The sequence below is a fragment of the Lissotriton helveticus genome, chromosome 3_1 (genome assembly GCF_964261635.1).
Source record: "Lissotriton helveticus chromosome 3_1, aLisHel1.1, whole genome shotgun sequence".
Classification (NCBI taxonomy): Eukaryota; Metazoa; Chordata; class Amphibia; order Caudata; family Salamandridae; genus Lissotriton; species Lissotriton helveticus.
Window position 1 is genome coordinate 400914031 of NC_136061.1, and position 21326 is coordinate 400935356.

At 42.3% G+C, this 21326-nt stretch overlaps 1 protein-coding gene across 1 annotated transcript in view; it reads left to right on the forward strand.

The window, feature by feature from the left end:
- PITPNA (phosphatidylinositol transfer protein alpha) overlaps window positions 1-21326 on the forward strand; it is a 188307-nt gene that overhangs the window by 153633 nt on the left and 13348 nt on the right. The window contains exons 10-11 of the mRNA XM_078680168.1: window positions 474-596; window positions 1235-1301. Coding sequence (XP_078536294.1) covers window positions 474-596; window positions 1235-1282 — 171 coding nt within the window. The 3' untranslated portion in view covers window positions 1283-1301. The remainder of the gene's footprint in view (window positions 1-473; window positions 597-1234; window positions 1302-21326) is intronic.

A 21326-nucleotide genomic window follows, 5' to 3' on the forward strand; every position in this document is an offset into this window, starting at 1 on the left:
ATAGGTGTGGTTGGGTGTAGGTTGTTATTATTAAAGGCTTAAGGATGATTGTATGTGCAGCCTAGGAGATGTAGACATGTGGGGGTTTCTGGAGTATGGGGATTTAAGTGACAATAGAGGAAACAGTTGGGTCTTTAGTATTTGGCATATGGATCAGAGTACCTGCATCACTATCCTACTGTTAATGAAAAGAGCCTAGGTGATAACCACATTCTGGTAGCGAAACAACATTTCGGTGAAGGTTCCTAAACCGATCTTGAGTATGAAGCCAGCTACAGGAGCTGAATGTAAAGTTGTTGTTTCCATTGCCCATTTGTATGTTTGAGGGCATTGGGCCTAAATCCCAGTTTTGTGAAAGTGTAGTAACAGTGGTCTTAAACACTGGAGTTAAATATAGTATCCTTGCACGCAATCTGTGTGCATGTCCTTTTTGCTACTGACATTCATTGTAAAGTATCTCTTCTTTTTTGTAGCAAGAACGCCGTCTTTTTACCAACTTCCACCGGCAGCTCTTCTGCTGGTTAGACCGATGGGTGGAGCTGACAATGGAGGACATCCGCAGGATGGAGGATGAGACCAAGAGGCAGCTGGATGAGGTGAGAGCAAAGATGGGCATCGAGACGAAGGAGCTTAGGCAACTTGTGGGAGGTTCCAGTGATGGTAGAAGAGTCCTGTGCCTAATTGGCCAAGGAAGGGTATAGGAGCAGGTGAGTGAGAGCTGCCAGAAGAGGCTGGGGGTCAAAATGGACAATGAGGCCCAAGGGTTCCAGAGTTGCTATGTCTGGTTATAGAGGTCTGCGAGAAATTATCCAGATTAGATGGGCAAATTAAGAACTGGTGAGTAAAATAGACCAATGTTGTGCAAGAGGCCTCCTGGAGGATGGTTGCTTGGAGGTGTCTAGGTGGGATAATTCTGGTGACGATAGGAGGAGCCAGTGCATGAATAGAGGAGATACAGTGGCAGGAAATTCTGCTACAAGTTTTAATTGTTTGAACAACTAAGGCCTCTGCTTTCAGGTAGGCAAAAAGGGATGGTCATGGTTTGGATCTGCAAAATTGGAGAGGCTTTGAGAAAAAAAGAGGTCCCTCTACTGTTCATTTGTGAAATTGGAGAGGTCTGTTCTTCGATCAGTGGAATGGGGAAGTTGCTGCTGTTCACCTTCCAGAAGATAGAAGATCTCTGCTGAATGTTTTTTGCACGGAGCTTATGAGAGATGTTTTCTTTCATTTTTAGATGCGAAAGAAGGACCCAGCGAAGGGAATGACGGCTTCAGACGATTAGCTTTGTGTCCTCCTGCACTGTAAGCATCAGACCATACAATTAATGTGTTTGTTTGTCTGTGTAGTCAAATTGGGCTTCTTTTCTGGAAGACAAGCTTGTCCTCAGTCAGGCTGGGCCTCTGAAGAAGGAATGTGTTCAGTAGTTCGATAACGCCTGAACCCTGTGTTTTGAAGGATCCTTTTAGACATTTCAGTAAAGGCTTTAACAGCATGAGGGAGGCTCCCACTTTTAATCTTAATTTAGGCTGTAATGTAGGAAGAATGTTATCAAAACCATTTGTATATAATTAAAGTAAAGTTTGTGGATTGTGGCATTGCAGATTTATGAACGTTTTCCATTGGCAGTTAGGGGGGGGGGGCAAATTGGGTGTTGCTTCAAAACAGAGGGATGACTTATAAGGAACTCCGGGCTAGAGATGTTGCCGAATACCCCAAAACAGACTCCCCAGACGATTCTATTCACTATTACACAAGAGGAACAAAGACCAATTTTCTATAATTTCACAGGATGATCCGTGGTACTCTTACGATGCGGATCCACCAGCAAATACAGACCCAGTTCTGTATCCAGCTAAACCCTCCTCCTCAGACGACACTACCACCTACCGTGACCACCTAGGCAGGGTTGCCACCTTCCACAAGGTTACATCACACACTGAGCTGAGGGTGATTTTGTGTTTAAAACCCTCTCCTCAGCATTCAGCACAATATCTGCCAATGCTGAAAGGCATGCTCAGACACATCTGATATTTTAAACGACCCTGTCAGGTCCTGAGTCATCACACCCAAGGTTAACAAAATATTCAAGGCACCACCCAACGACCCCACATACATTAAAGGAAAACTCCCACCTGACTAGTTAGTGGTGGCCACAAACCTAAGAGGGTTAGCTTTCAAGCACCTGGCGAGGCGCCTCCACCAGATCAAGATATTAAGAAGATAGATGCCGCGGGGAAAGGGTGGCTACACAATCTACCAACCATTGGAAAATTGCCAACTCCATTGGCCTCTTATCTCGCTGCGACAGGGCACATTGCGACAAAATGGAGGACAATCTCCAACATCTTCCTGAGGAAAACAAAGAAGCGTGTATTAAATGGCCTCTGAGGGATAGTTAATTTCATACACCACGATGTACTGTGCCCTCGATGTAGCTGACACCACAGCTAGAGACATAAAAGTGTTGTCCTTCAAAGACATGCTTGGCTCAGAGTCTCAGGTTTTAAACCTGAGGTTCATCAAAACATGTTGACCCTTCCCTTTTATTGAGGGCATTGTTTTGGGCTTCAAGTGAACTAGAAAAGATAAAGAAGGATAATGAGACGGCTGAAGCCATGGGGGCATTGCAAACACCATTTCAACGTGGCTCCTTTCACTGCTCCTCTTATCGTGGAGGATCCAAAACTACCTCCAATGAAACCCCCACCTCTTAGCATAAAACCCACACCCAAACATGCTCGTCAATGGGAAATTACAGGGGCAATAATTCTAGGGGTTAAGGTAAAGGCAGTTTACCATACCTGCTGCCACCACCACCAAACTTTGACTTACCAACCATCCCCCCAATCACACAACACCTGTTGGGGGTTGACTGCAACGGTTATTTTCCACCTGATGAAACATTACCTCTGACCAGTGGGTTTTGGATATTATCCAACATGGTTCTTTTTTGGAGCTCACTTCCACACCTTTAAACATTCCACCTCGCAAACGCAAACGTTCAACAGTTTGTCACAGAAGAAGTTCAAGAAGTGTAAAAAAAAATGAAGGAGCCATAGAACCTGTGCCATTACACCAGCAAGGCCCAGACTTTTAATCACTCTGCTTCTTTATTCCCCAAAAAAGATGGTTCCTTAAGGCCAAGTTTGGACCTCAAACCTCTAAACAGATACATTATCTCAGATCACTTCCACATGGTAACTCTTCAAGATGTCATACCGCTACTACCACAAGGTGACTTCATGGCTGGACTAAGACCTAAACGACGCCTACTTCTACATTCCAATTCACCCTGCACAGTCCCAATACCTCAGATTTGTATTGAATGGCCAACACTTCCAATTCAATGGGCTCTCATTCGGGGTCAGCCCCCAGGGTTTTCAGCAAATGTCTAGCAGTAGTAGCTGCCCACCTACGCAGGCAAAACATACATGTTTTCCCATACTTTGACTACTAGCTCATGAAGAGCAGCACTCAACAAAAGTGTTTTTACACAAGCCACCATAAACCTACTTCACTAAGTGGGTTTCACCATCATCAATGCACTCAAAGCCCACATCCAACCCCTTCAAATACAGTCTCACCTAAAAGCCATGCTCAATTCACAGCAGGGTATAAATTACCTTAATGCCACCCGGATTCAATCTTTCACGTACTCATTCCCAGTTTCAGCCTTATGAGCGAATAACAAGGACAGTTATGTGTCTCCTCGGCACCATAGCTTCATGCATAGCTTTAGTACGTTATGACAGACTCAATATGCGTCGGTTGCAAGAGTGTTTTGCACATCAGTGGACTTAAGCGGCGAGTCGATTGGAAGATCTAGTGTTGGTGAACCGTCAAGCTTCAACAAACAAAAGGATGGAGAGATGGTCCGGGGGAATATTTACCGACCTCAGCACAGTTATGACCCCCCTGGGAAACTATGAAAAACAGAGAAAATAACTGTGGGTCTAGAATGATAAGAAAGCTATGTGTGTTGAGATGGCTATATGTAAGCTTCTAAGTATAAGCAGACTACTGGACAATCACCATATGTGAATAAGTGTCCATCAGTTACTCTTCCTATACCGCCCAGTTCATCATGTGGTCTACTTCACAGTAGGTAGTCCAGATAGACCAACTCCAAAGTTGTTATTAGGAGATGGTTGGTAATCATGGAGTAATGTATAGGGTGATAGGTGGATGCTGTTAGTAACTGAAAGCAGTGCAAATGTGATATGTGATTAGTGATAAGGGAATGTGATAATAAAATTGGATAGTGAACGCAATATAACTTTATTCTGGAGTCGTGCACTTCCAACTATAAAAACAAATGGAGTGCAAAAAAGTCAGAAGATTTCAACAAATAAATACTGACTGGGTTATCTGGTCGACATGTTTCTGCGGACATTTAAAGGTCCACGTTGGTACCTGCCGCTTCCTCAGGACCCAAAAACTTTATTGCTACTGCTCTAGTGAGAGATTAAAAAACATTAGTGAACAAAACTGGTAAATGTCACCTGTTCACTTCTGGATTTCCTCCTTAAATGTAAGGGGAAAGTGTTGCTCCTCACCTGGCAAGCAGCTCAGGACAATGGAGCACCGCTCTCTCCGTCGGTACTCCCAGCAGCCTTCTGGGCTGTTGGGGAGGTCAAGCTTACCACTCTCTGCAGTAGTAGAATATCAACAATCTCCTAAAAGAACGGCCTTTCCCAGACCCAGTTCCGCAGAGAACCATAACTATGAATGGCTCCCTCACGGGTAAGGGGGCGTATTCACAGGATCTAACTGTTCAAGGACACTGGACAATCAGTCAAACACATCTCAACATCAATCATCTGGAGTTGCTAGCTGTTCATGTAGTGCTCAAAAGCCTTCATTCCCCACCTTGTTGGCAAGGTAATCTGGTATTCTTGAACAGACAACATGACTGCCATGTATTATCTGAAAACAAAACTTCAGCGACGTCTAACCTTGGATAGTAAAAAAAAAAAACACATAGGTGAAAATATATTATGTTTGCATTATCGCCAGAGTCTGCATTCCAAAGTTGTGCTATGTTTCGAGGCCAAGGTGGTGCAGATTGCATACACTTCGGAAGATTAATGTCTAGTTATACTTTCATTATACATTTAACCGAGGATAGGAGAGAGGAGAGGGCTAAAATCTACATTAAAAATAAATCTTCACTCTAAACATCCTGCCCTGGGTTTATCTGATAACGGTTTGGCTAATTGTATTAGTAACCTATTTAGGCTTCATTATGGCATCCGTTTCAGCTGATTTATCTTGCGTCATATTAGGTACAGTAAACCTCCCAAATGTGCATTCTTACATATCCACAGATGTTTCGCATTCAACACTGTGCAGTTTTTTCATATTGCTAAGCAAACTTAAAAAAGAAATCCTGATTAGTTGTTAAGAGCCTTAATTTCTCCCAATTATTGGCCGTATTTTTATTTCGTTTTTATGATGTCCAAAATGGACGCATCATATATAAAGGGTCACTTTTTAAGACAGTATGTTCAAAATTATTGGTTCACATCCATTCTCGCTCCCTGGATGCTTCCCTTCATGGAGAGAATTGAATGAATTTTCATAATTATACTTTTTTGCCTTCCATGCTCTGTCCTTATATGTTGAGAAAGGTGTTTGTGACCCTTTAGTGTAGCTTTGAATGTGTGGCACAGAATAAATTAATCCTTTACTAATCCATTGCGTAAAAATATAAAGATAAAAATATAAAACTGTCTCAAGCTATATAACTTAAAATCCCTATTTTGCAACACCAAGGTATTGAATCGCCATTACTTCCACACCATTCTAGTCTCCACCAAAATCACACAAGATACCATCTGCACGATCATATGATGTATTTTCTTCAAAATGTGTGTCAGTAATTTCTTCTAAAAGACGTTTAGATAACAGAAAAAAATCTCTTCTTGAATGTTTAACAAAATGTTAAACAAAGTTTATTCAAAAAGCTTAATCACATCCTTCCCGATGGATTATTCTTCTAACAGGTTTTGTACTGACAATCAACTTTTTAACTGTGATGTTATGTTGATATTTAGCTTTACCTGTCCAAATTGATTATGTAATGCCAGACTGAACTCTCCTTCCTGGAGCACCTACTTTCCTCTAAATTTATATACTGAATGATGCAGGGGTTTGTAGAAAGTTTTGGAATTACCATTTGGTGCATTGATATTGACCAGAATTATTGGACTATTCTCACTAACATTAACACCAATAATTGTTCTCCCCTTATTATCATTGACAAATAGTTTAAGTGCATTTCTTATAACTTTGCTGAAAACAATAGAGGCATCATCTGGCTCTGAATTAAGAGTTCAACTCTACTCTTCTTGCAAAATAATTTTACTTAGTTTAAATAATACATTTTCTTTCCAACGGGTGAGTCTCCTATAAGAAATATATCTATATCTATATAACCTACTGTTAGTCACCAATAGGTAGTTATAGTTGGGACCTAGTTTCCATAGCAAAAGCATTTTTTGACTTGGCTATTACTTTGGCATCATCTGACCTATCTTCATGAAATGTTCTAAAAAACAAAAAGTGACAGGTTGGGTTCTGTGTGTCTTGGAATGTTTGGGGTTGATCCGTGCAATGGGGCACAAAATAATGATAATTCCCATAGGAAACTTCAGCTGCAGTCCGAACCGCTGAACAGACTTACACCAAGTTTGGCAGGGAGGTAGATGTTGGTTCAAGGAAGTGCCTTTTGCTTATTTGGTGTAAATCTGTTCAGTAGGTGTTGAGAAATGTAAGTTTAAAATTATAGTGAAATCTCTGGTCGCAAAGTTTTCGCGAACAAAGACAAGCTTGTGCAGGGAAAAGCTCTGCTCTGATTGGCTGACATCACTACAATCAGGAAGTGTTGGCAGCCATCTTGGGACTCTACTTCACAGAGTTCCCCCCAAAAAGTGACAATAAAGAAAAGGGATCAAAACAGGCTTGGGTCTATATACTACCTGGCCTAGACCACTCTAATTTTAAACAACAAAGAAGATGGCCAGCTAGTTTATTCAAATATACTCACACCACACTTAACCAAAGAGTCTTAAGCGGGCCCACTTGTCATTTAGTGATTTTTACTTTTTTTGCATAATTTTTGAAGAACATTTGCATATGTCCAAATATCAAGATACTCAAATAGCAAAATTCACATAAAACACCATCTTACGCAAAAAACATTTTACAAACATAAATGCAAGACATAAATGAAAAACATGCATCGGAGCACCATTTACAAACAAGGGAAGGAGAAGATGCCTCTAAACATTCAATTCATGGGGCACCAGTCCTGATAACATAAAGACAGACAAGCGACCATTAGCTTCTTTTCTTGCTGGCCTGCTTGTTTGACTGTGCTGGAAACTTTTTTGTTTACAAGGGTCCAAAAACAGGTGGACTATGTCCTCAATTGTTATCCTGAAATACCCTTCCTAGATCCTGTTCCAGCACAGGGTCAACGCGTTTCGAACCCGAGTGCTTTTTTTGGGGGTTCTCCTCAGGACATGGACTGAAGTGGCCTGTACTGTGGGACATACAAATAAATACATGATTGGTGTTGGAACGTTGAACAAAATTGTACTCATTCTGATTGAAACCTTATACCTCTTAATGTGTATACCTGTTACTCATGCAGTATCCCCAAGGCGACTGTGTCGGCTCTTGTTGAAACAACGATATTCTGCAAGAATAAAATTGCAAGGGACCTCCTTAGTAGTGTCAATGAGGTCTCGACTGGCATGTCTGTTTACATACATGTAGTTGTCTAATTCCTACCTCACGGTAATGTGCGTAGCTTCACCGTGGTGCGCTGTGGCTTGTGTGGTACCCGGTCCTGTGAACAACAGTTCATAATGGATATAATCAGGCTTTCCTTATGCACATAGCCGGGTTCAGCTGTATCGTGACGCAGGAGTTTTTATTTGTCATCACATACCTGTGGGCTTCTTAATGGAATCGTATCCCAATTCGCTCGTACTTTTTCAACTGAATGGCACTTCGTGTTGTTTAATCCGGGTCTGGGAGTTAACAAAAGGATAGCATTTAGAGCGGTTGTCTTCCTTAAAACAGAACTCGAGTCTTTTGAACGGGCCTCTTTGTGCTTACTTGGGTTCTGTCTGTATTCGCTAAGTTCAGCGGCCGGCTGGTTGCTTCCGCATAGAACGTCAGCGCACGTCTCGATGGTCTATACAGCTCTGCGAATATTTAAAGGGACCTTGACTCGCGACGAGGCTCCGGGGCACTTGGTGCTTGTAGTGCACTCCACGGGCCTGGGGGGGGGGGTGGGGGGGGGGGCTCAAATGCCGTCAAATGTATATTTTGCACTCCGGAGATATCGAGCCCTGGTTTTTTTGTAGACATATTCAGACTTTGATTTCAGACCTAAGACATCGACTACCTCAGATTACTTAATTCAGAGATCTCATTCAATCCGTTTAATGCTGTATTGAATTTCATAATTAAAAAGGCCTCCTTCTGGGACAACTGTAAATCATCGCCTTGGGGATACTGCACGAGTAACAGGTATACACATTAAGAGGTATAAAGTTTCAATCCGAATGAGTACAATTTTGTTCAGCGTTCCAACACCAATCATGTATTTATTTGTATGTCCCACAGTACAGGCCACTTTCCAGTCCATGTCCTGAGGAGAACCCCCAAAAAAGCACTCGGGTTCGAAACGCGTTGACCCTGTGCTGGAACAGGATCTAGGAAGGGTATTTCAGGATAACAATTGAGGACATTGAACACCTGTTTTTGGACCCTTGTAAAGAAAAAAGTTTCCAGCACAGTCAAACAAGCAGGCCAGCAAGAAAAGAAGCTAATGGTCGCTTGTCTGTCTTTATGTTATCAGGACTGGTGCCCCATGAATTGAATGTTTAGAGGCATCTTCTCCTTCCCTTGTTTGTATATGGTGTTCCCATGCATGTTTTTCATTTATGTCTTGCATTTATGTTTGTAAAATGTTTTTTGCGTAAGATGGTGTTTTATGTGAATTTTGCTATTTGAGTATCTTGATATTTGGACATATGCAAATGTTCTTCAAAAATTTTGCAAAAAAAGTAAAAATCACTAAATGACAAGTGGGCCTGCTTAAGACTCTTTCGTTAAGTGTGGTGTGAGTATATTTGAATAAACTAGCTGGCCATCTTCTTTGTTGTTTAAAATACAGAAAAGGGGGCAGGGTAGGAATACCATGACCCCCAAGCTATGGTCCTGGTGTCCCCTTGAAACCCCGCCGCGGAATACAAGCATAAAAAAAAAAGAATTGCATTGAATTTGCGATATTCGCAGCAATTTTTAAAAAAGTGCTTGCTTTAAAATAACTCCTGGGTGTGCCACGTCCCGGGGGCATATAATATATATCTATGTATATATATATATGAGGGGGGACGCACGGGGTCCCCCTCCTAGAGCTTATTAAAACCCCTGGGACCGCCACCTCCCCGGGCTAATATTATTAATATAAATAATGCAGGCGGGCCCACTGGACCCGCCCGCTGCCCCGGGTTTGCCACCTCCCTGGGGCTATTGCGTCTTATTTGGCAGGGAGGGGGCTCCTGGACCCCCCTGCCAGGGGACCACAACCTCTCCAGGGATAATTGGAACAACATGGAATGGCCTCACTGACCCCCCCCCCTTAGGGACCGCTACCTCTCTGGGGCTTATGAAGGAGAAGAGGAGTAATAACAACTCTATTATATATAGGGATTGTGTGATATTGGCAGCCTTTGATGTCTTGAAAAGGTTTTGCCAAAATTTGTCCCATTGAGTAATAGATAGTGTTTGGTATAGATCCTGTTCCCATTCTAACTCAATATTAGATTTACTCCGTATGCAAGTAGATACAGATAGATTTTTATATATAAAGGAAGCACTTGGAACTGTGTCAGTAGAAACTTGGTACAGGGGTGTGTCAGGTGTGAATGAAACTGGTACTGGATTAGATATGAAGTTTTGTAAACCGGTCTGGAGAGCTGGAATCAGGCAGACTAAATTTCTCTTGCAAGTGATGAAAGGGCACACTCACATTGTTAACAATCAGTTGATTAACATAAAAGGCCTTTTTCTCTCCAGTGTTTGTAGTAAAATGATTTGTGACGAAATTTGATGTATTTATTAAACCATATTGAAGAGGCAAGGAAAGATTGATATTTGTCAAAATCCTTAAAGAAAAGTGTATGTAAAAGGTATTGAGAATATTTCAAAATTGGGTATTTAGAGATAAGAGTACAATTGGTCATAAATAAAACATCCTGTATAGAAAAATCATTTAACAATGAACATTCAACAGTAACTCAAGATGGTCTAGGTAAATCTTGATAATCTTTAGACATAGCGTAGAATTGACGAATTAAAAAAGCATTACGATATAATCTAAAATCAGGAAATCAAACACCGCCTTCGGTTTTAGGATGAATTAATTAAGATAAGGCAATTCGTGCACGCCTATTATTCCATAGGAATTTAGTACATATAGAATTAATCTGTGTAAAATAATAATTGGGGATTTTGAATGGTAACATTGAAAGTGTGAATAATATCTGAGGAACAATCATCATTTTAATCGTATTAAGTCTGCCCCACCAAGACAAAAATAATGGGGACCAAGAGGACAATAAATGAGTAAGTTTAAGTTTTAGAGCAGTAAAATTGTGGGATAATGTTCATGAATTTTAGAGGAGGACCTTGTTCCTAAATATTTAATTTTTTGAGGGCACCATGTAAAATTGGTTGAATCAAACATATGTTGATAACATAATGAATTGAAGGATAAAATCTCAGTCTTGGAGAAATTTAGTTTATAACCTGAGACTTTAGAGAATAATGAAATTTCCTGTAAAAAGGGAGGTAATGAGGAGATAGGATTGGACATACAGATAAGGATATCGTCTGCATATGCAGAAAGTTTAATTTGATTAGATTTCAGTTTAAAACCAGTAATGAGGGGGTTATTTCTAATACGTTCAAGGAAGGGTTCTAAGCATAGCAGAAAAAGTCGAGGGGGAAGGGGGCACCCCTGGCATGTACCCCTTTGCAGACGAAAATATGGGGAGAAGAGACCGTTAACAAAAACGCGTGCTTTTGGTGCAGTATATAATAATTTGACATATGAAATAAACTTTGGGCCAAAACCAAACCATTGTAAAGCATGTATCATGAATTCCCAATTTATTCGGTCAAAAGCTTTTTCAGCATCCAAAGATAGGGCGGCTAAGGGAAAGGGATATTTTCCTCCAAGGGTTAGGATATTGGAAAACATTCTGGCATTATCAGAAGCCAATCGTCCTTTGACAAAACCAGCCTGATCTGGGTTAATGAGGAGAGGAATAACTTTCTTAAAACGTGATGCTAAAATCTTTGCAAAAATTTTACAATCATAATTGATTAGAGATATGGGGTGAAAATCTTTGCAAAAAGAGGAGTCATTGTCAGGTTTGGGGATAACAATAATAAGGGCTTCTAAAAAAGAACCACAGGCTTTAGAGTTGGTTAAGATTGAATTCCAAAGTTCTAATAATTTAGGGGCAAAAATTGAGGAAAAGGTTACAAATAATTCAACTGAAAAGCCATTAGGGCTTGGAACCTTAGCTTTTTTTCAGGTATTTGAAAGCTTCAGATATTTCTTGAAGATAAATATCCTCTTCCAGTGGTAAAAAGATATCAGAGAGAGATTTAGGTTTAGGAATATCTTGGAAGAAAGATTTAAAGTCTTCTTCAGCGGGATTAGTATTTTCTGTATATAAGAGATTGTAATATGATTGAAATGTGTCTATGATGTCAGAGTCAGATGAAAGGAGTCTGTTGATCGTTTCTGAATGGATAGGGCCGATATTCTTACGTTCTGATTTAATTTTTAAATAATTAGCTAACATTTTCCCTGCTTTGTTTTGGCCTCCGTGAAATTTTGATTTAATCCTTAGAATGATGTTACAGGCATCCACGGTGGCAATTTTGTTCATGGTAGATTTCGCTTTAATCAGCTCGTGTAGTGATGAGGAGGATTTGTACGAAAAATATTTATGTTCCAGAGTTTTAATTTGGAGTAGGGTATCTTTATATTAAGCATTTAATCGTTTTTTTTTTCTTGGCAGAGTAGGCAATAGTGAAGCTCTAAAAGATGCTTTAAATGCATCCCAATTATTGTATAAGGAGGTATCTAAAGAAATGTTAAGCACAGAATATTCATTTATGAAAGAGGTCGCTTCTGATGTAAAGGAGCGATCTGATAAGAGGTGATTGTTAAATCGCCAACGACCTTGTTTGGATTTAGTGAGGGACATATCAATAGAGGTAGAAACTGGAGCATGGTCGGAAATAAAAATAGAACCAATTTCAGATGATTGGAGGCAAGGTAGTGTGGTATATAAATAAATAATACCGGATCTATTTTTGTCTAGGCATAGCAATAACAGATAGCTCAATAAATAAGAGTCAAGATTCGAGGTAGTAGGAGTTTGCAGGTTTATTACAGCATAAAGGACAGGAACAGGACAACCTGCACAGGAATAGGATGGCAGCGCTGCCGGGGGCAGGGTCGGAATCGGCGTGCTCACTTTAATAACAGTACACAAGTATATATATTAAAACAGTTGCATTACAATACATATGATAGGCGGAGCAGTGGGTGTGGTCAATAGCAGTCGCGAAAGATAAGGGTGAAAGTAGGTGTAACAGAGGCGTATACATAGACATGTGATGCAAACGTAACAGACTATGTCATAAATGGGGCGGGCTACCTAAGGAGCCGGGACCTCTGACCTAATGGTGCGCGCAAACTGGCAATGACGTGTTACTAGGAGAAGCTGGGGGCTTCGAACTCTGTGCTAGGAGCAGAGACTGAAGTCTGGAGAGTCAGGGCGACATGTACCTAAGCAGTATCTAGTATCTGATGTTTAGAGAACATGTTGATAGAATCCAAAAGTTATCGGGGTAAAGGCGAACAGACTCTAAGACTAGAGCATGCATTATTCTACATGTAGTGCGTGATGAAGAATATTAAATGACCATTAAATGCAGTATTTCTCTAACGTGGAGACGTAAAGGCTAGACAATGACGGAAACTATTGATGCGGTTCAGTAGCTTAGGAATGCAGAGAAGGAGGACTGAACTGATAACTGGAATCATAACATACTCTTGGCAGACTTAGAGGCAGAGCCAGGCTGAGCCGGGCACTGCGAGGCAGGAAGTAAGTGAAGGGTCGAGGATACAGGTGGGGGCTGTATCGCTCCTCAGCGAGGCTTCAGGAGACAGGAGCTGAATCTGGTGTCCAGGCCCTTTTGAGGCCTAGAAACGGGAACTTTACAATGAAATAACGTGCACACTGAGAAACGTGGCAACGTAGCTTTACATAGGCCTGATATTCGTAGTATTCACGAGAACTGGAAATTGGCATACTAGAGGTGGACACAACTGTAATTGCGTCATTAATCGAACATAGGGAATACATAGGCATATTAATCATGCACAGATAACATATGATGGATGACACGTAGGGACACAGAACATGGCAAAATTTACTTTTCCACATTCCCTCCTTGTCACTACGTTTCCATCAGGAAACATCAATATTCATGATACCATCTATCATTTCATACAGTATCATTTGCTCGTCTCGAATTTTCTGGGAACGGGTTTTAGAACGGGGCTTGGGACTAGGAATACAAGAGGTAGCACAAATGCCGCAAATCGCAGGGCCACATTGTATACAGAGGCAGCAGCTGAATATGATCGCTACTGCAATACCTAGAAAGGACAAGACTTTCCATCCCCAAGCGGAAATTATATTCCAGAACCAACCGGACCATGTCCCGGTGCCTGGATCTTGGTGTAACAGATGGGCAATTTTATGGAGTCTGGTTATAGCTGAATAAACAGACGGTGCGTTCTTTGGAATGAAAATGCAGCAACTAGATCCGATGACTCTACAGGCCCCGCCCCTATCCGCCAATATAACGTCAAGGACGAGACGATTCTGTAAAACGACAAGTCTCATAGCAGATTGCTCTTCGGTTAAGTTACCTAGAGCAGAGGCAGTCTCATTGACTACTACTTCAAGGGTTCTGGTTAATCTACGAATTAGCTTACTATTCTGGATAGGTCCTATAAAGAAAAAGAAACCTCTGTTGAAATCTGTATACTGTTCTAGGGCAGTTTCAGTATAATCGACAATGGGGGACTCCCTTCTATGTCTAATGTGTACTAGATGTGTGTTTCTATGATAATCAGATGGGGCTAGGAAAACAGGTGGCAGTAGGAAGGCAATGTAACAGGTTCCCTCCCAATCGAGGGGCAGACGAACATATGCAGTTTGACCACAAATAAAATAAGAATGACGTGAAGCTTTGAAAATAGATTTCCCACTGTCACTATATTTGACAATAATAGTACAATCGCTATGTCCTACATGTACGGAACCATTATTTCTAACACATAATTCGCCTTTGACTGGTAGTACTGAAATAGCAGGTAAGTCTGGAGTGGAATCAGACTGAACATTCAGGACCATGAAATTCGAAGAATAATTACCTAAATTGTAAACTTCGTTTTCTAGATCTAACCCTGTTCTGTGGGGAAGACCTTGCTTGTCTGGAAAACATGTACTGTTAAGAAAAGACATATCTGTTGAGGATGACGTTAACGTGGACCATGCTCCACACGAACCATTATGTGAAAATGGATAAGGAAAGAGTGGCAGAACTCCCTTCGGTGTCTGGAAAGGGGGGAGTCGACCACACACCCAACAATTAGTGGCATTGCTGGTCTGGTGTGAATAATGTAACATGCGGATGAAAGAATTGTTACGCATAGCGAGGCGGTAAGAGAGTTCATGAGGAGGCAGATCACTAAACGTGTGCTCTACTGTAGCATTAGAAGACTTATTTACATGAGAAACTGGAAAATACAGGTAAAATGCATAACTGGTGCAGGAAATCATAATACTGAGAAATAATATGAAACATAGGAAAACGATACATCGGATTGAGTTTTGACTAACTCTCTCACTATTGGGGTCTATTTTATACATGTCAGAAACCGGTCTAACCGTTTCACCTAGGGGAGGACTTAGACAATCAAACTGGCTGACTTATTTTACTAGACCTTAACTTGAGTTTATACTCCTGTTGCGGAGTTTTCTCTAACAGGGAGGGTGCAGTATCATTGTCTTTTGCGGGACAGTCCTTAAGAATAGTACTTTGGCAGTCCTTTGAATCCTGGGAAATGTTCTTTGAGACTGGCTTCAATCCATAAAATTTCTTAATATGCGAAAGATGCACCCAGCCTTTGCGTCCCTCCAACTTCACGGCTGTACGGGTGGCGAGGAGGACCTGTCGGGGCTCCTTCCAGCGAGGCTCCAGCGGACTTGAGCGATCGAAATTTCGCACTAGGACCATGCATCCTGGAACGATTTCATGCGGTGCCACCTCGGTATTGTCTGGAAATGCGGCGGCAACCTGTGAACGACAAGAGTTGAGGGCAGACATCAAGGAAGCTAGGTAATCTGTCAGCATATTACTTGAAACATCGGTAATACTTCGGGGTCTAGGTGTACCCCACATGTTAGGGGGGCGGCCGAATACGACCTCATACGGGGACAGACCTGATCTGGAATGTGCGACCATGCGCATATAGAACAGGGCGACTGGCAGAGCTATTAGCCAGTCCACACCTTTCTCTTGACAAACTTTTGCAATACGGATTTTCAAAGTCTGGTTATGTCTCTCTACGAGACCGGCTGCTTCAGGATGGCGTACACAATGGAACTTCCACTGGTACCCTAACAGAAGGGACACGTGTTTCATGAGTTCAGATGAGAATGGCTGGCCGTTGTCAGAATATACGACCCTAGGGAGTCCGTAACGGGGGAAGAACTCAGGAACCAACTGCTTGGCAGTGGTCGCGGCTGTGTAATCTGGGACTGGATATGCCTCCGTCCACCTGGACAAAGCGCATACAACTACAAGGACATACTTGAAACCTCGACATCGCTCCATCTGAATGTAATCCATTTGGAGGACTTCAAAAGGGTGGTCAGGGGGCTGGAATCCACCTTGTTCCACCGGGACACTTTTACCTGGATTAAACTGGCAACATATCATACAGGTACGGACTTTCTGCTTGGCTGCAGCTCGTAAATGCTTGTTGAACCAAATATTCTGGATACTGTCTAACATAGCTTTTTCTCCTAAATGTGCTGGACTATGTACGGTATTAATAATGACTTGAACCATAGAGTCGGGGAGAAACCATGTGGCTCTACCCTTTGTTAACCATCCTTGATCTGTCTGGACCCCTCCTTGTTCGGACCATTTCTTGATTTCATCGGGAGTAGCATGTAACTGGATATCTATGACATCTTGAGTAGGGTCCTTAACTGTCATACATGTAGTTGGATCTGGAGTGTATGTCGGTGTCTTATTTACTGGAATGTCTGGTGTCTGAGCTGTAAGCTTGGCTGTGCGATCTGCTAGATCATTACCCTGGGAAATAATGTCAGTAACTTTCGTAGGTGCTTTGCACTTCATGATAGCAATGGATGTCGGTAAATGTATGGCATCTAACAGAGCTTGAATAAGGAGACCATGCTGAATCTTGGTTCCATGAGAAGTCATGAAACCTCTCTCTTGCCAGAGCACTCCGAAGTCGTGTACGACTCCAAATGCGTAACGTGAATCTGTGTAAACATTAACTTTCAGGTTCTTGGCGTGAATGCAGGCTTGTGTCAGAGCAACTAGCTCTGCTGCTTGAGCAGACAGGGTGTCAATACGGTGTGTCTCTATAACGTCGGTGTCGGTAGTCACTGCATACGCGGCGACTAGTTCTCCTGTACTTGTTCTCATACATGAACCATCCACATAAAGTGTCAGGTCGGGGTCTGGTAATGGAATATCTGTCAGATCTTGTCTTGGCTTGGTCATGATGTTAACTACTTCCACACAGTCGTGTGTGGCAGGATTCGAAGTAACTGATGGTAACAATGTAGCAGGATTTAAAACGTTGCAGCGTCTGATTTCTATGTGTGGCTGGAACAGTGTCAATTCATAACCTGTTAAACGTGCAATTGTCAAGTGCTGAGTTTGTGTTCGGTTTAAAAGAACTTCCACGGAGTGTGGAACTTGTACTGTCAAGGAGTGTCCTAATACTATGGAATCACTTTGTCTGATAGCTAGTGCTGTGGCTGCAACTGACTTGAGGCACGCAGGCAGAGCCTGGGCTACAGGATCTAATGTGCTCGAAAAATAAGCACAGGGCTTGTATTGTCCTGCTTGATCTTGTGTGAGGACAGATAATGCTGTACCTTCGCGTTCTGTGACGAAAAGTGTAAAAGGCTTACTGTAGTTCGGTGTTGCTAGAACTGGAGCTTGACATAGGGCTTTCTTTAACTCATTGAAACTGAGTGTATGTTCAGATGTCCAAGGGAGAACAGTCGATACGGCTGCCTCCTGTGTCGTTAACTGTATCAGTGGCTTGGCTAGAAATGCATACTGAGGAATCCATTGTCTGCAATAAGAAGTAAGGCCAATAAAAGCACGTACCTCCTTCTGGGTCTTGGGCTGAGGAAGACTCGCTATTAACTGGATACGGTCTGGTGTCAACTGCCTACCCCTCTTGGACAGTAAGTGTCCTAAGTAGACCACTTGCTGGACACAGAATTGAAGCTTCGAAGGGGACACCTTGTGTCCCATCTCGGCTAGGAAATACAAGACTGTAAGGGATGCTCGCTCGCAAGCACGTTCAGAACGGGCTGTGATCAGGAGATCATCGACATACTGGAGCAGGGCAGTGTCAGTTGGCATGTGAATGTTGTCTAGTTGTCTCTTGAGTGCTTGACTATAAATACTAGGACTTTCTGTGAAACCTTGAGGAGCGCGTGTGAACATATAGCTCCTTCCATTTAAACAAAATCCGAAAAGGAACTGGCTGTCTGGATGAATGGGGACACTGAAAAATGCGTTCTTGGGATCTATGACTGTAAAAAATGAGGCTTCGGAATCAATGGCTGTCAATAGGGAAGAGATATCTGGGACAACTGGATACTGGGGAATAATACATTTATTAAGTTCTCGGAGGTCAATCACTAATCGATATACTGGGGGTGCATTTGGATCAGTACGTTTCATGACTGGAATGATCGGAGAATTACATACATTGGAGTCAGTTTCTACAACTACTCCTTGAGCCATGAGCTCGTCAATAATTTTGGATAAGGCTGCTACAGCCTCAGGTGGCAATCTGTACTGTCTGATTCGTGGTAACACTACACCTGGCTTGAGAGTCACACGATGGGGTGTGATTTGCATAAAACCAACATCAGTTGGACCTTGCGCCCATAGATGCTGCGGAACATTGGACAATCTGGGATCAAAATCTCGTAATACATAGTGACCCTTGAAGTCACGTAGGAACAATCGTATTCCCTCTGGGGAACAGCATATAACTGCACCTAACTCTTTCAGTGTTTTAATGCCTAACAGATTTTCTGGACATGACTTAGTAAGTAACAGATCAGTAGTGCGGGACAATGGACCTACTTCTAGAGTAACTGGCTTTGATATTTCATTTACAATAGGTTTTCCTGAAAATCCAAGGGAAACATTTCTAGAGCCTGAGAGCGGAGCCCCTGGAACTTCGGCGTGACTGATGGTGGTCCTACTTGCCCCTGTATCAATCAAAAACTTTCTGTCTTTCCCTAGTACTTGACTGTGAACATAGGGACCTTCTTGATCTACAGGTATCTCGATGAGAGGCAAGCCTACCTCCCTCTCTAGGCTGTTTCATGAATATGGCTGATACTCTGGATACTCAGACTGTGCATACTGGTACATCTGCTGTGTAACATGCTGTGTTGCAGCGATAGGCTGCGGTGCTGTAACTGTCTGTGGTGCATTCTGTGACTGAGGAGTCTGTGTAACTTGTTCTTGTCTCGGCGGACGTGGTCTTTCTTTAGTCTTACCGGTAGCTATGTTGTGTTTCAGAACTGCACACTCGTTTATAAAATGACCTGGCTGTTTACAATAATTGCAGTTCCCTTTAACGGGAGCTGCAGGATGACTGGCTTGATTTGGACCCCTCTTCTGACTGTCTTGAGGAACAGATTGTGCAACTAGTACTTTCATTTTCGTGTCTTTCATACGTTTCCTCTCGTGATCTTGCTCTTCTCTGATTCTATTCTGGTGATATTGGAGCATCTGTAACATCTGGGACGGGGTATTAGCTTGCCAGGTACTTTCGACTTTCAAAACTCGGTTTTTAATTTGTGGACTTGAATTCTCGACTAATTTAGTAACAAAAAGATGAGGGTATGATTCGCTACTGGTCTTGAGGCCACTGTTGATGCTAAAACATTTCTCAAATCTGGAATAATAATCACTAATATCTTCGTCTTGTTTCTGTTTACAGGCTGAGATTGCATCCCAGTCTTCCTTTCTAGTTGTCAATAATCTGGGTAAAACTTGTATTAATAATTCTGGTAGTTCTTTACATTTATCTCCAAGACCGGTACCTGGTACTCGTGCCTTATCTTCGGCTTCTAGAACTGCCCAATCGATCTTTTTCTCTCCCACCTCCCATTCTTTTTCTTTGAGTTTCTCATATACCCCTGCGGGCAACAGGACTTTTAACATTTTAATAATATCTGGATACGTGTATTCTCCCATACGGAGCATGTCTTTTAATTCTCGGTGGAACCCTGCTGGATCTTTATCATGACAGGGAATTAACTTTTTCATCTCTAAGAGTTCCATCTTTGTGATAGGGGTGTAAACAAACACTCGTTGCATTTCACCACCGTCTGTCTTAACTGGATGCACTTCTCGTAACGGATTCTGTCTGTCTATGTAAAAGGGTTTACTTTCTGGGGGTGAGACATGAACAAAATGCGGGTTCAAAAACGTTCTGTATTTGTGGCGCTGTTCTAGAATGACACTAATCAAATCAGTACCTAAACCTTTCCATTTGTACTGGAGTAACTCGTTCAGGACATCGTGTAACGGACCTGGATCAGAATGTTGACCCTCATACAATGTAATGAGGTGCTGGATCATATACATACCCGCCAGTCGTTGCTCGGCTGGGGGCAATTTCAGAAACATTTGTGCCACTATTTCGTCTGGAAAAGTGGTAGAATCAGTAATCCATCGGACTGCTGATCGGACTAGTTCTTGTTCATGCATGGTACTTAACTCGCTATAACCGATTCGTGACTTCAGAATGTGATCGGTAGCTTGGAATACTTGTTCTAGAGAACCTTGTTCTGGTGCTGGATGGTGAAAAACTGGCTTGTGTTCTAGACGTAAATGGCGATCTGGAAATCTAGATTTTCCTACATACGCTATTCTGTCGGGATTCTCGTCCTCTACCTCTTCAGTATCAGAGTTACTTTCTTTCTCGCTTACTTGTGCTGCTTTACGTTGTTCGTGTAACTTTATTATTTCTTTACGGATTTTCTTGTACATACTCTCTATACTACTGATAGTCTTGTGTTTACCCTCGGCTATATTATCACTCCACCTTGTCAGGACTTTCATTTCGGCTCGATCTTTGGTCGGATAATCTTGTTCCCTTATTAGACAATTAATCAGAAACTTTAATATCATGAGCTGGACTTCAACTTTTCTTTGGCACATGACGTCACTAATACTTTCTGGATCATTCCCTGTACGGATGAAACGATATATTCTGTCTAGATCTTCTTTCATATCTGGTAGGGTGACTAGATACTCGGTCACCTTTCTCACGCGTAATGAATACAAAACCATACTATCCTCGCCTGGGACTGGATCATAGCCACATTCGGTAAGGGCTTTTCTTATTTCTGCAACAGACTGATACCTGGGCGTACGCTGTGACGCTTGTGCATGTAATTCGGCTAACGTTAAACGCTTGTGTGGCGGCGGGGTTTGAGGAGGACCTCCCCCTGCGGCCCCTAAACTAGAGTCGTCTACTGATGCTCTTCGTCCTGGCAGAGTGGGAAATGGAAATGTAGGCTGGACTTGTATGGCGGGCTGGACCGGGGGTACCGTAACAGGTACTCCGGTGTCTGGAGGAGCGGGAAGTGCCTGATTTACAGGGACTGGCGGAGTAGGAACAGGATTTGCGTATTCTGGGACTGTGTCGTCCAAATAGGACGAAATGAAAATATCAGCTGCGGTCGGTTTGTGACGTAGCTTGGTCGGAACTAGTGGTGGCGGGAAATTACTGGATGCCTCTGGGGTCGCTTTTGGCAAGCCCTCGGCAAGAAGAGGGTACATACCCTTAATGAGGGCATTCCTCTGTCTGTCTGTCTGTCTGTTCGGTTTTGACT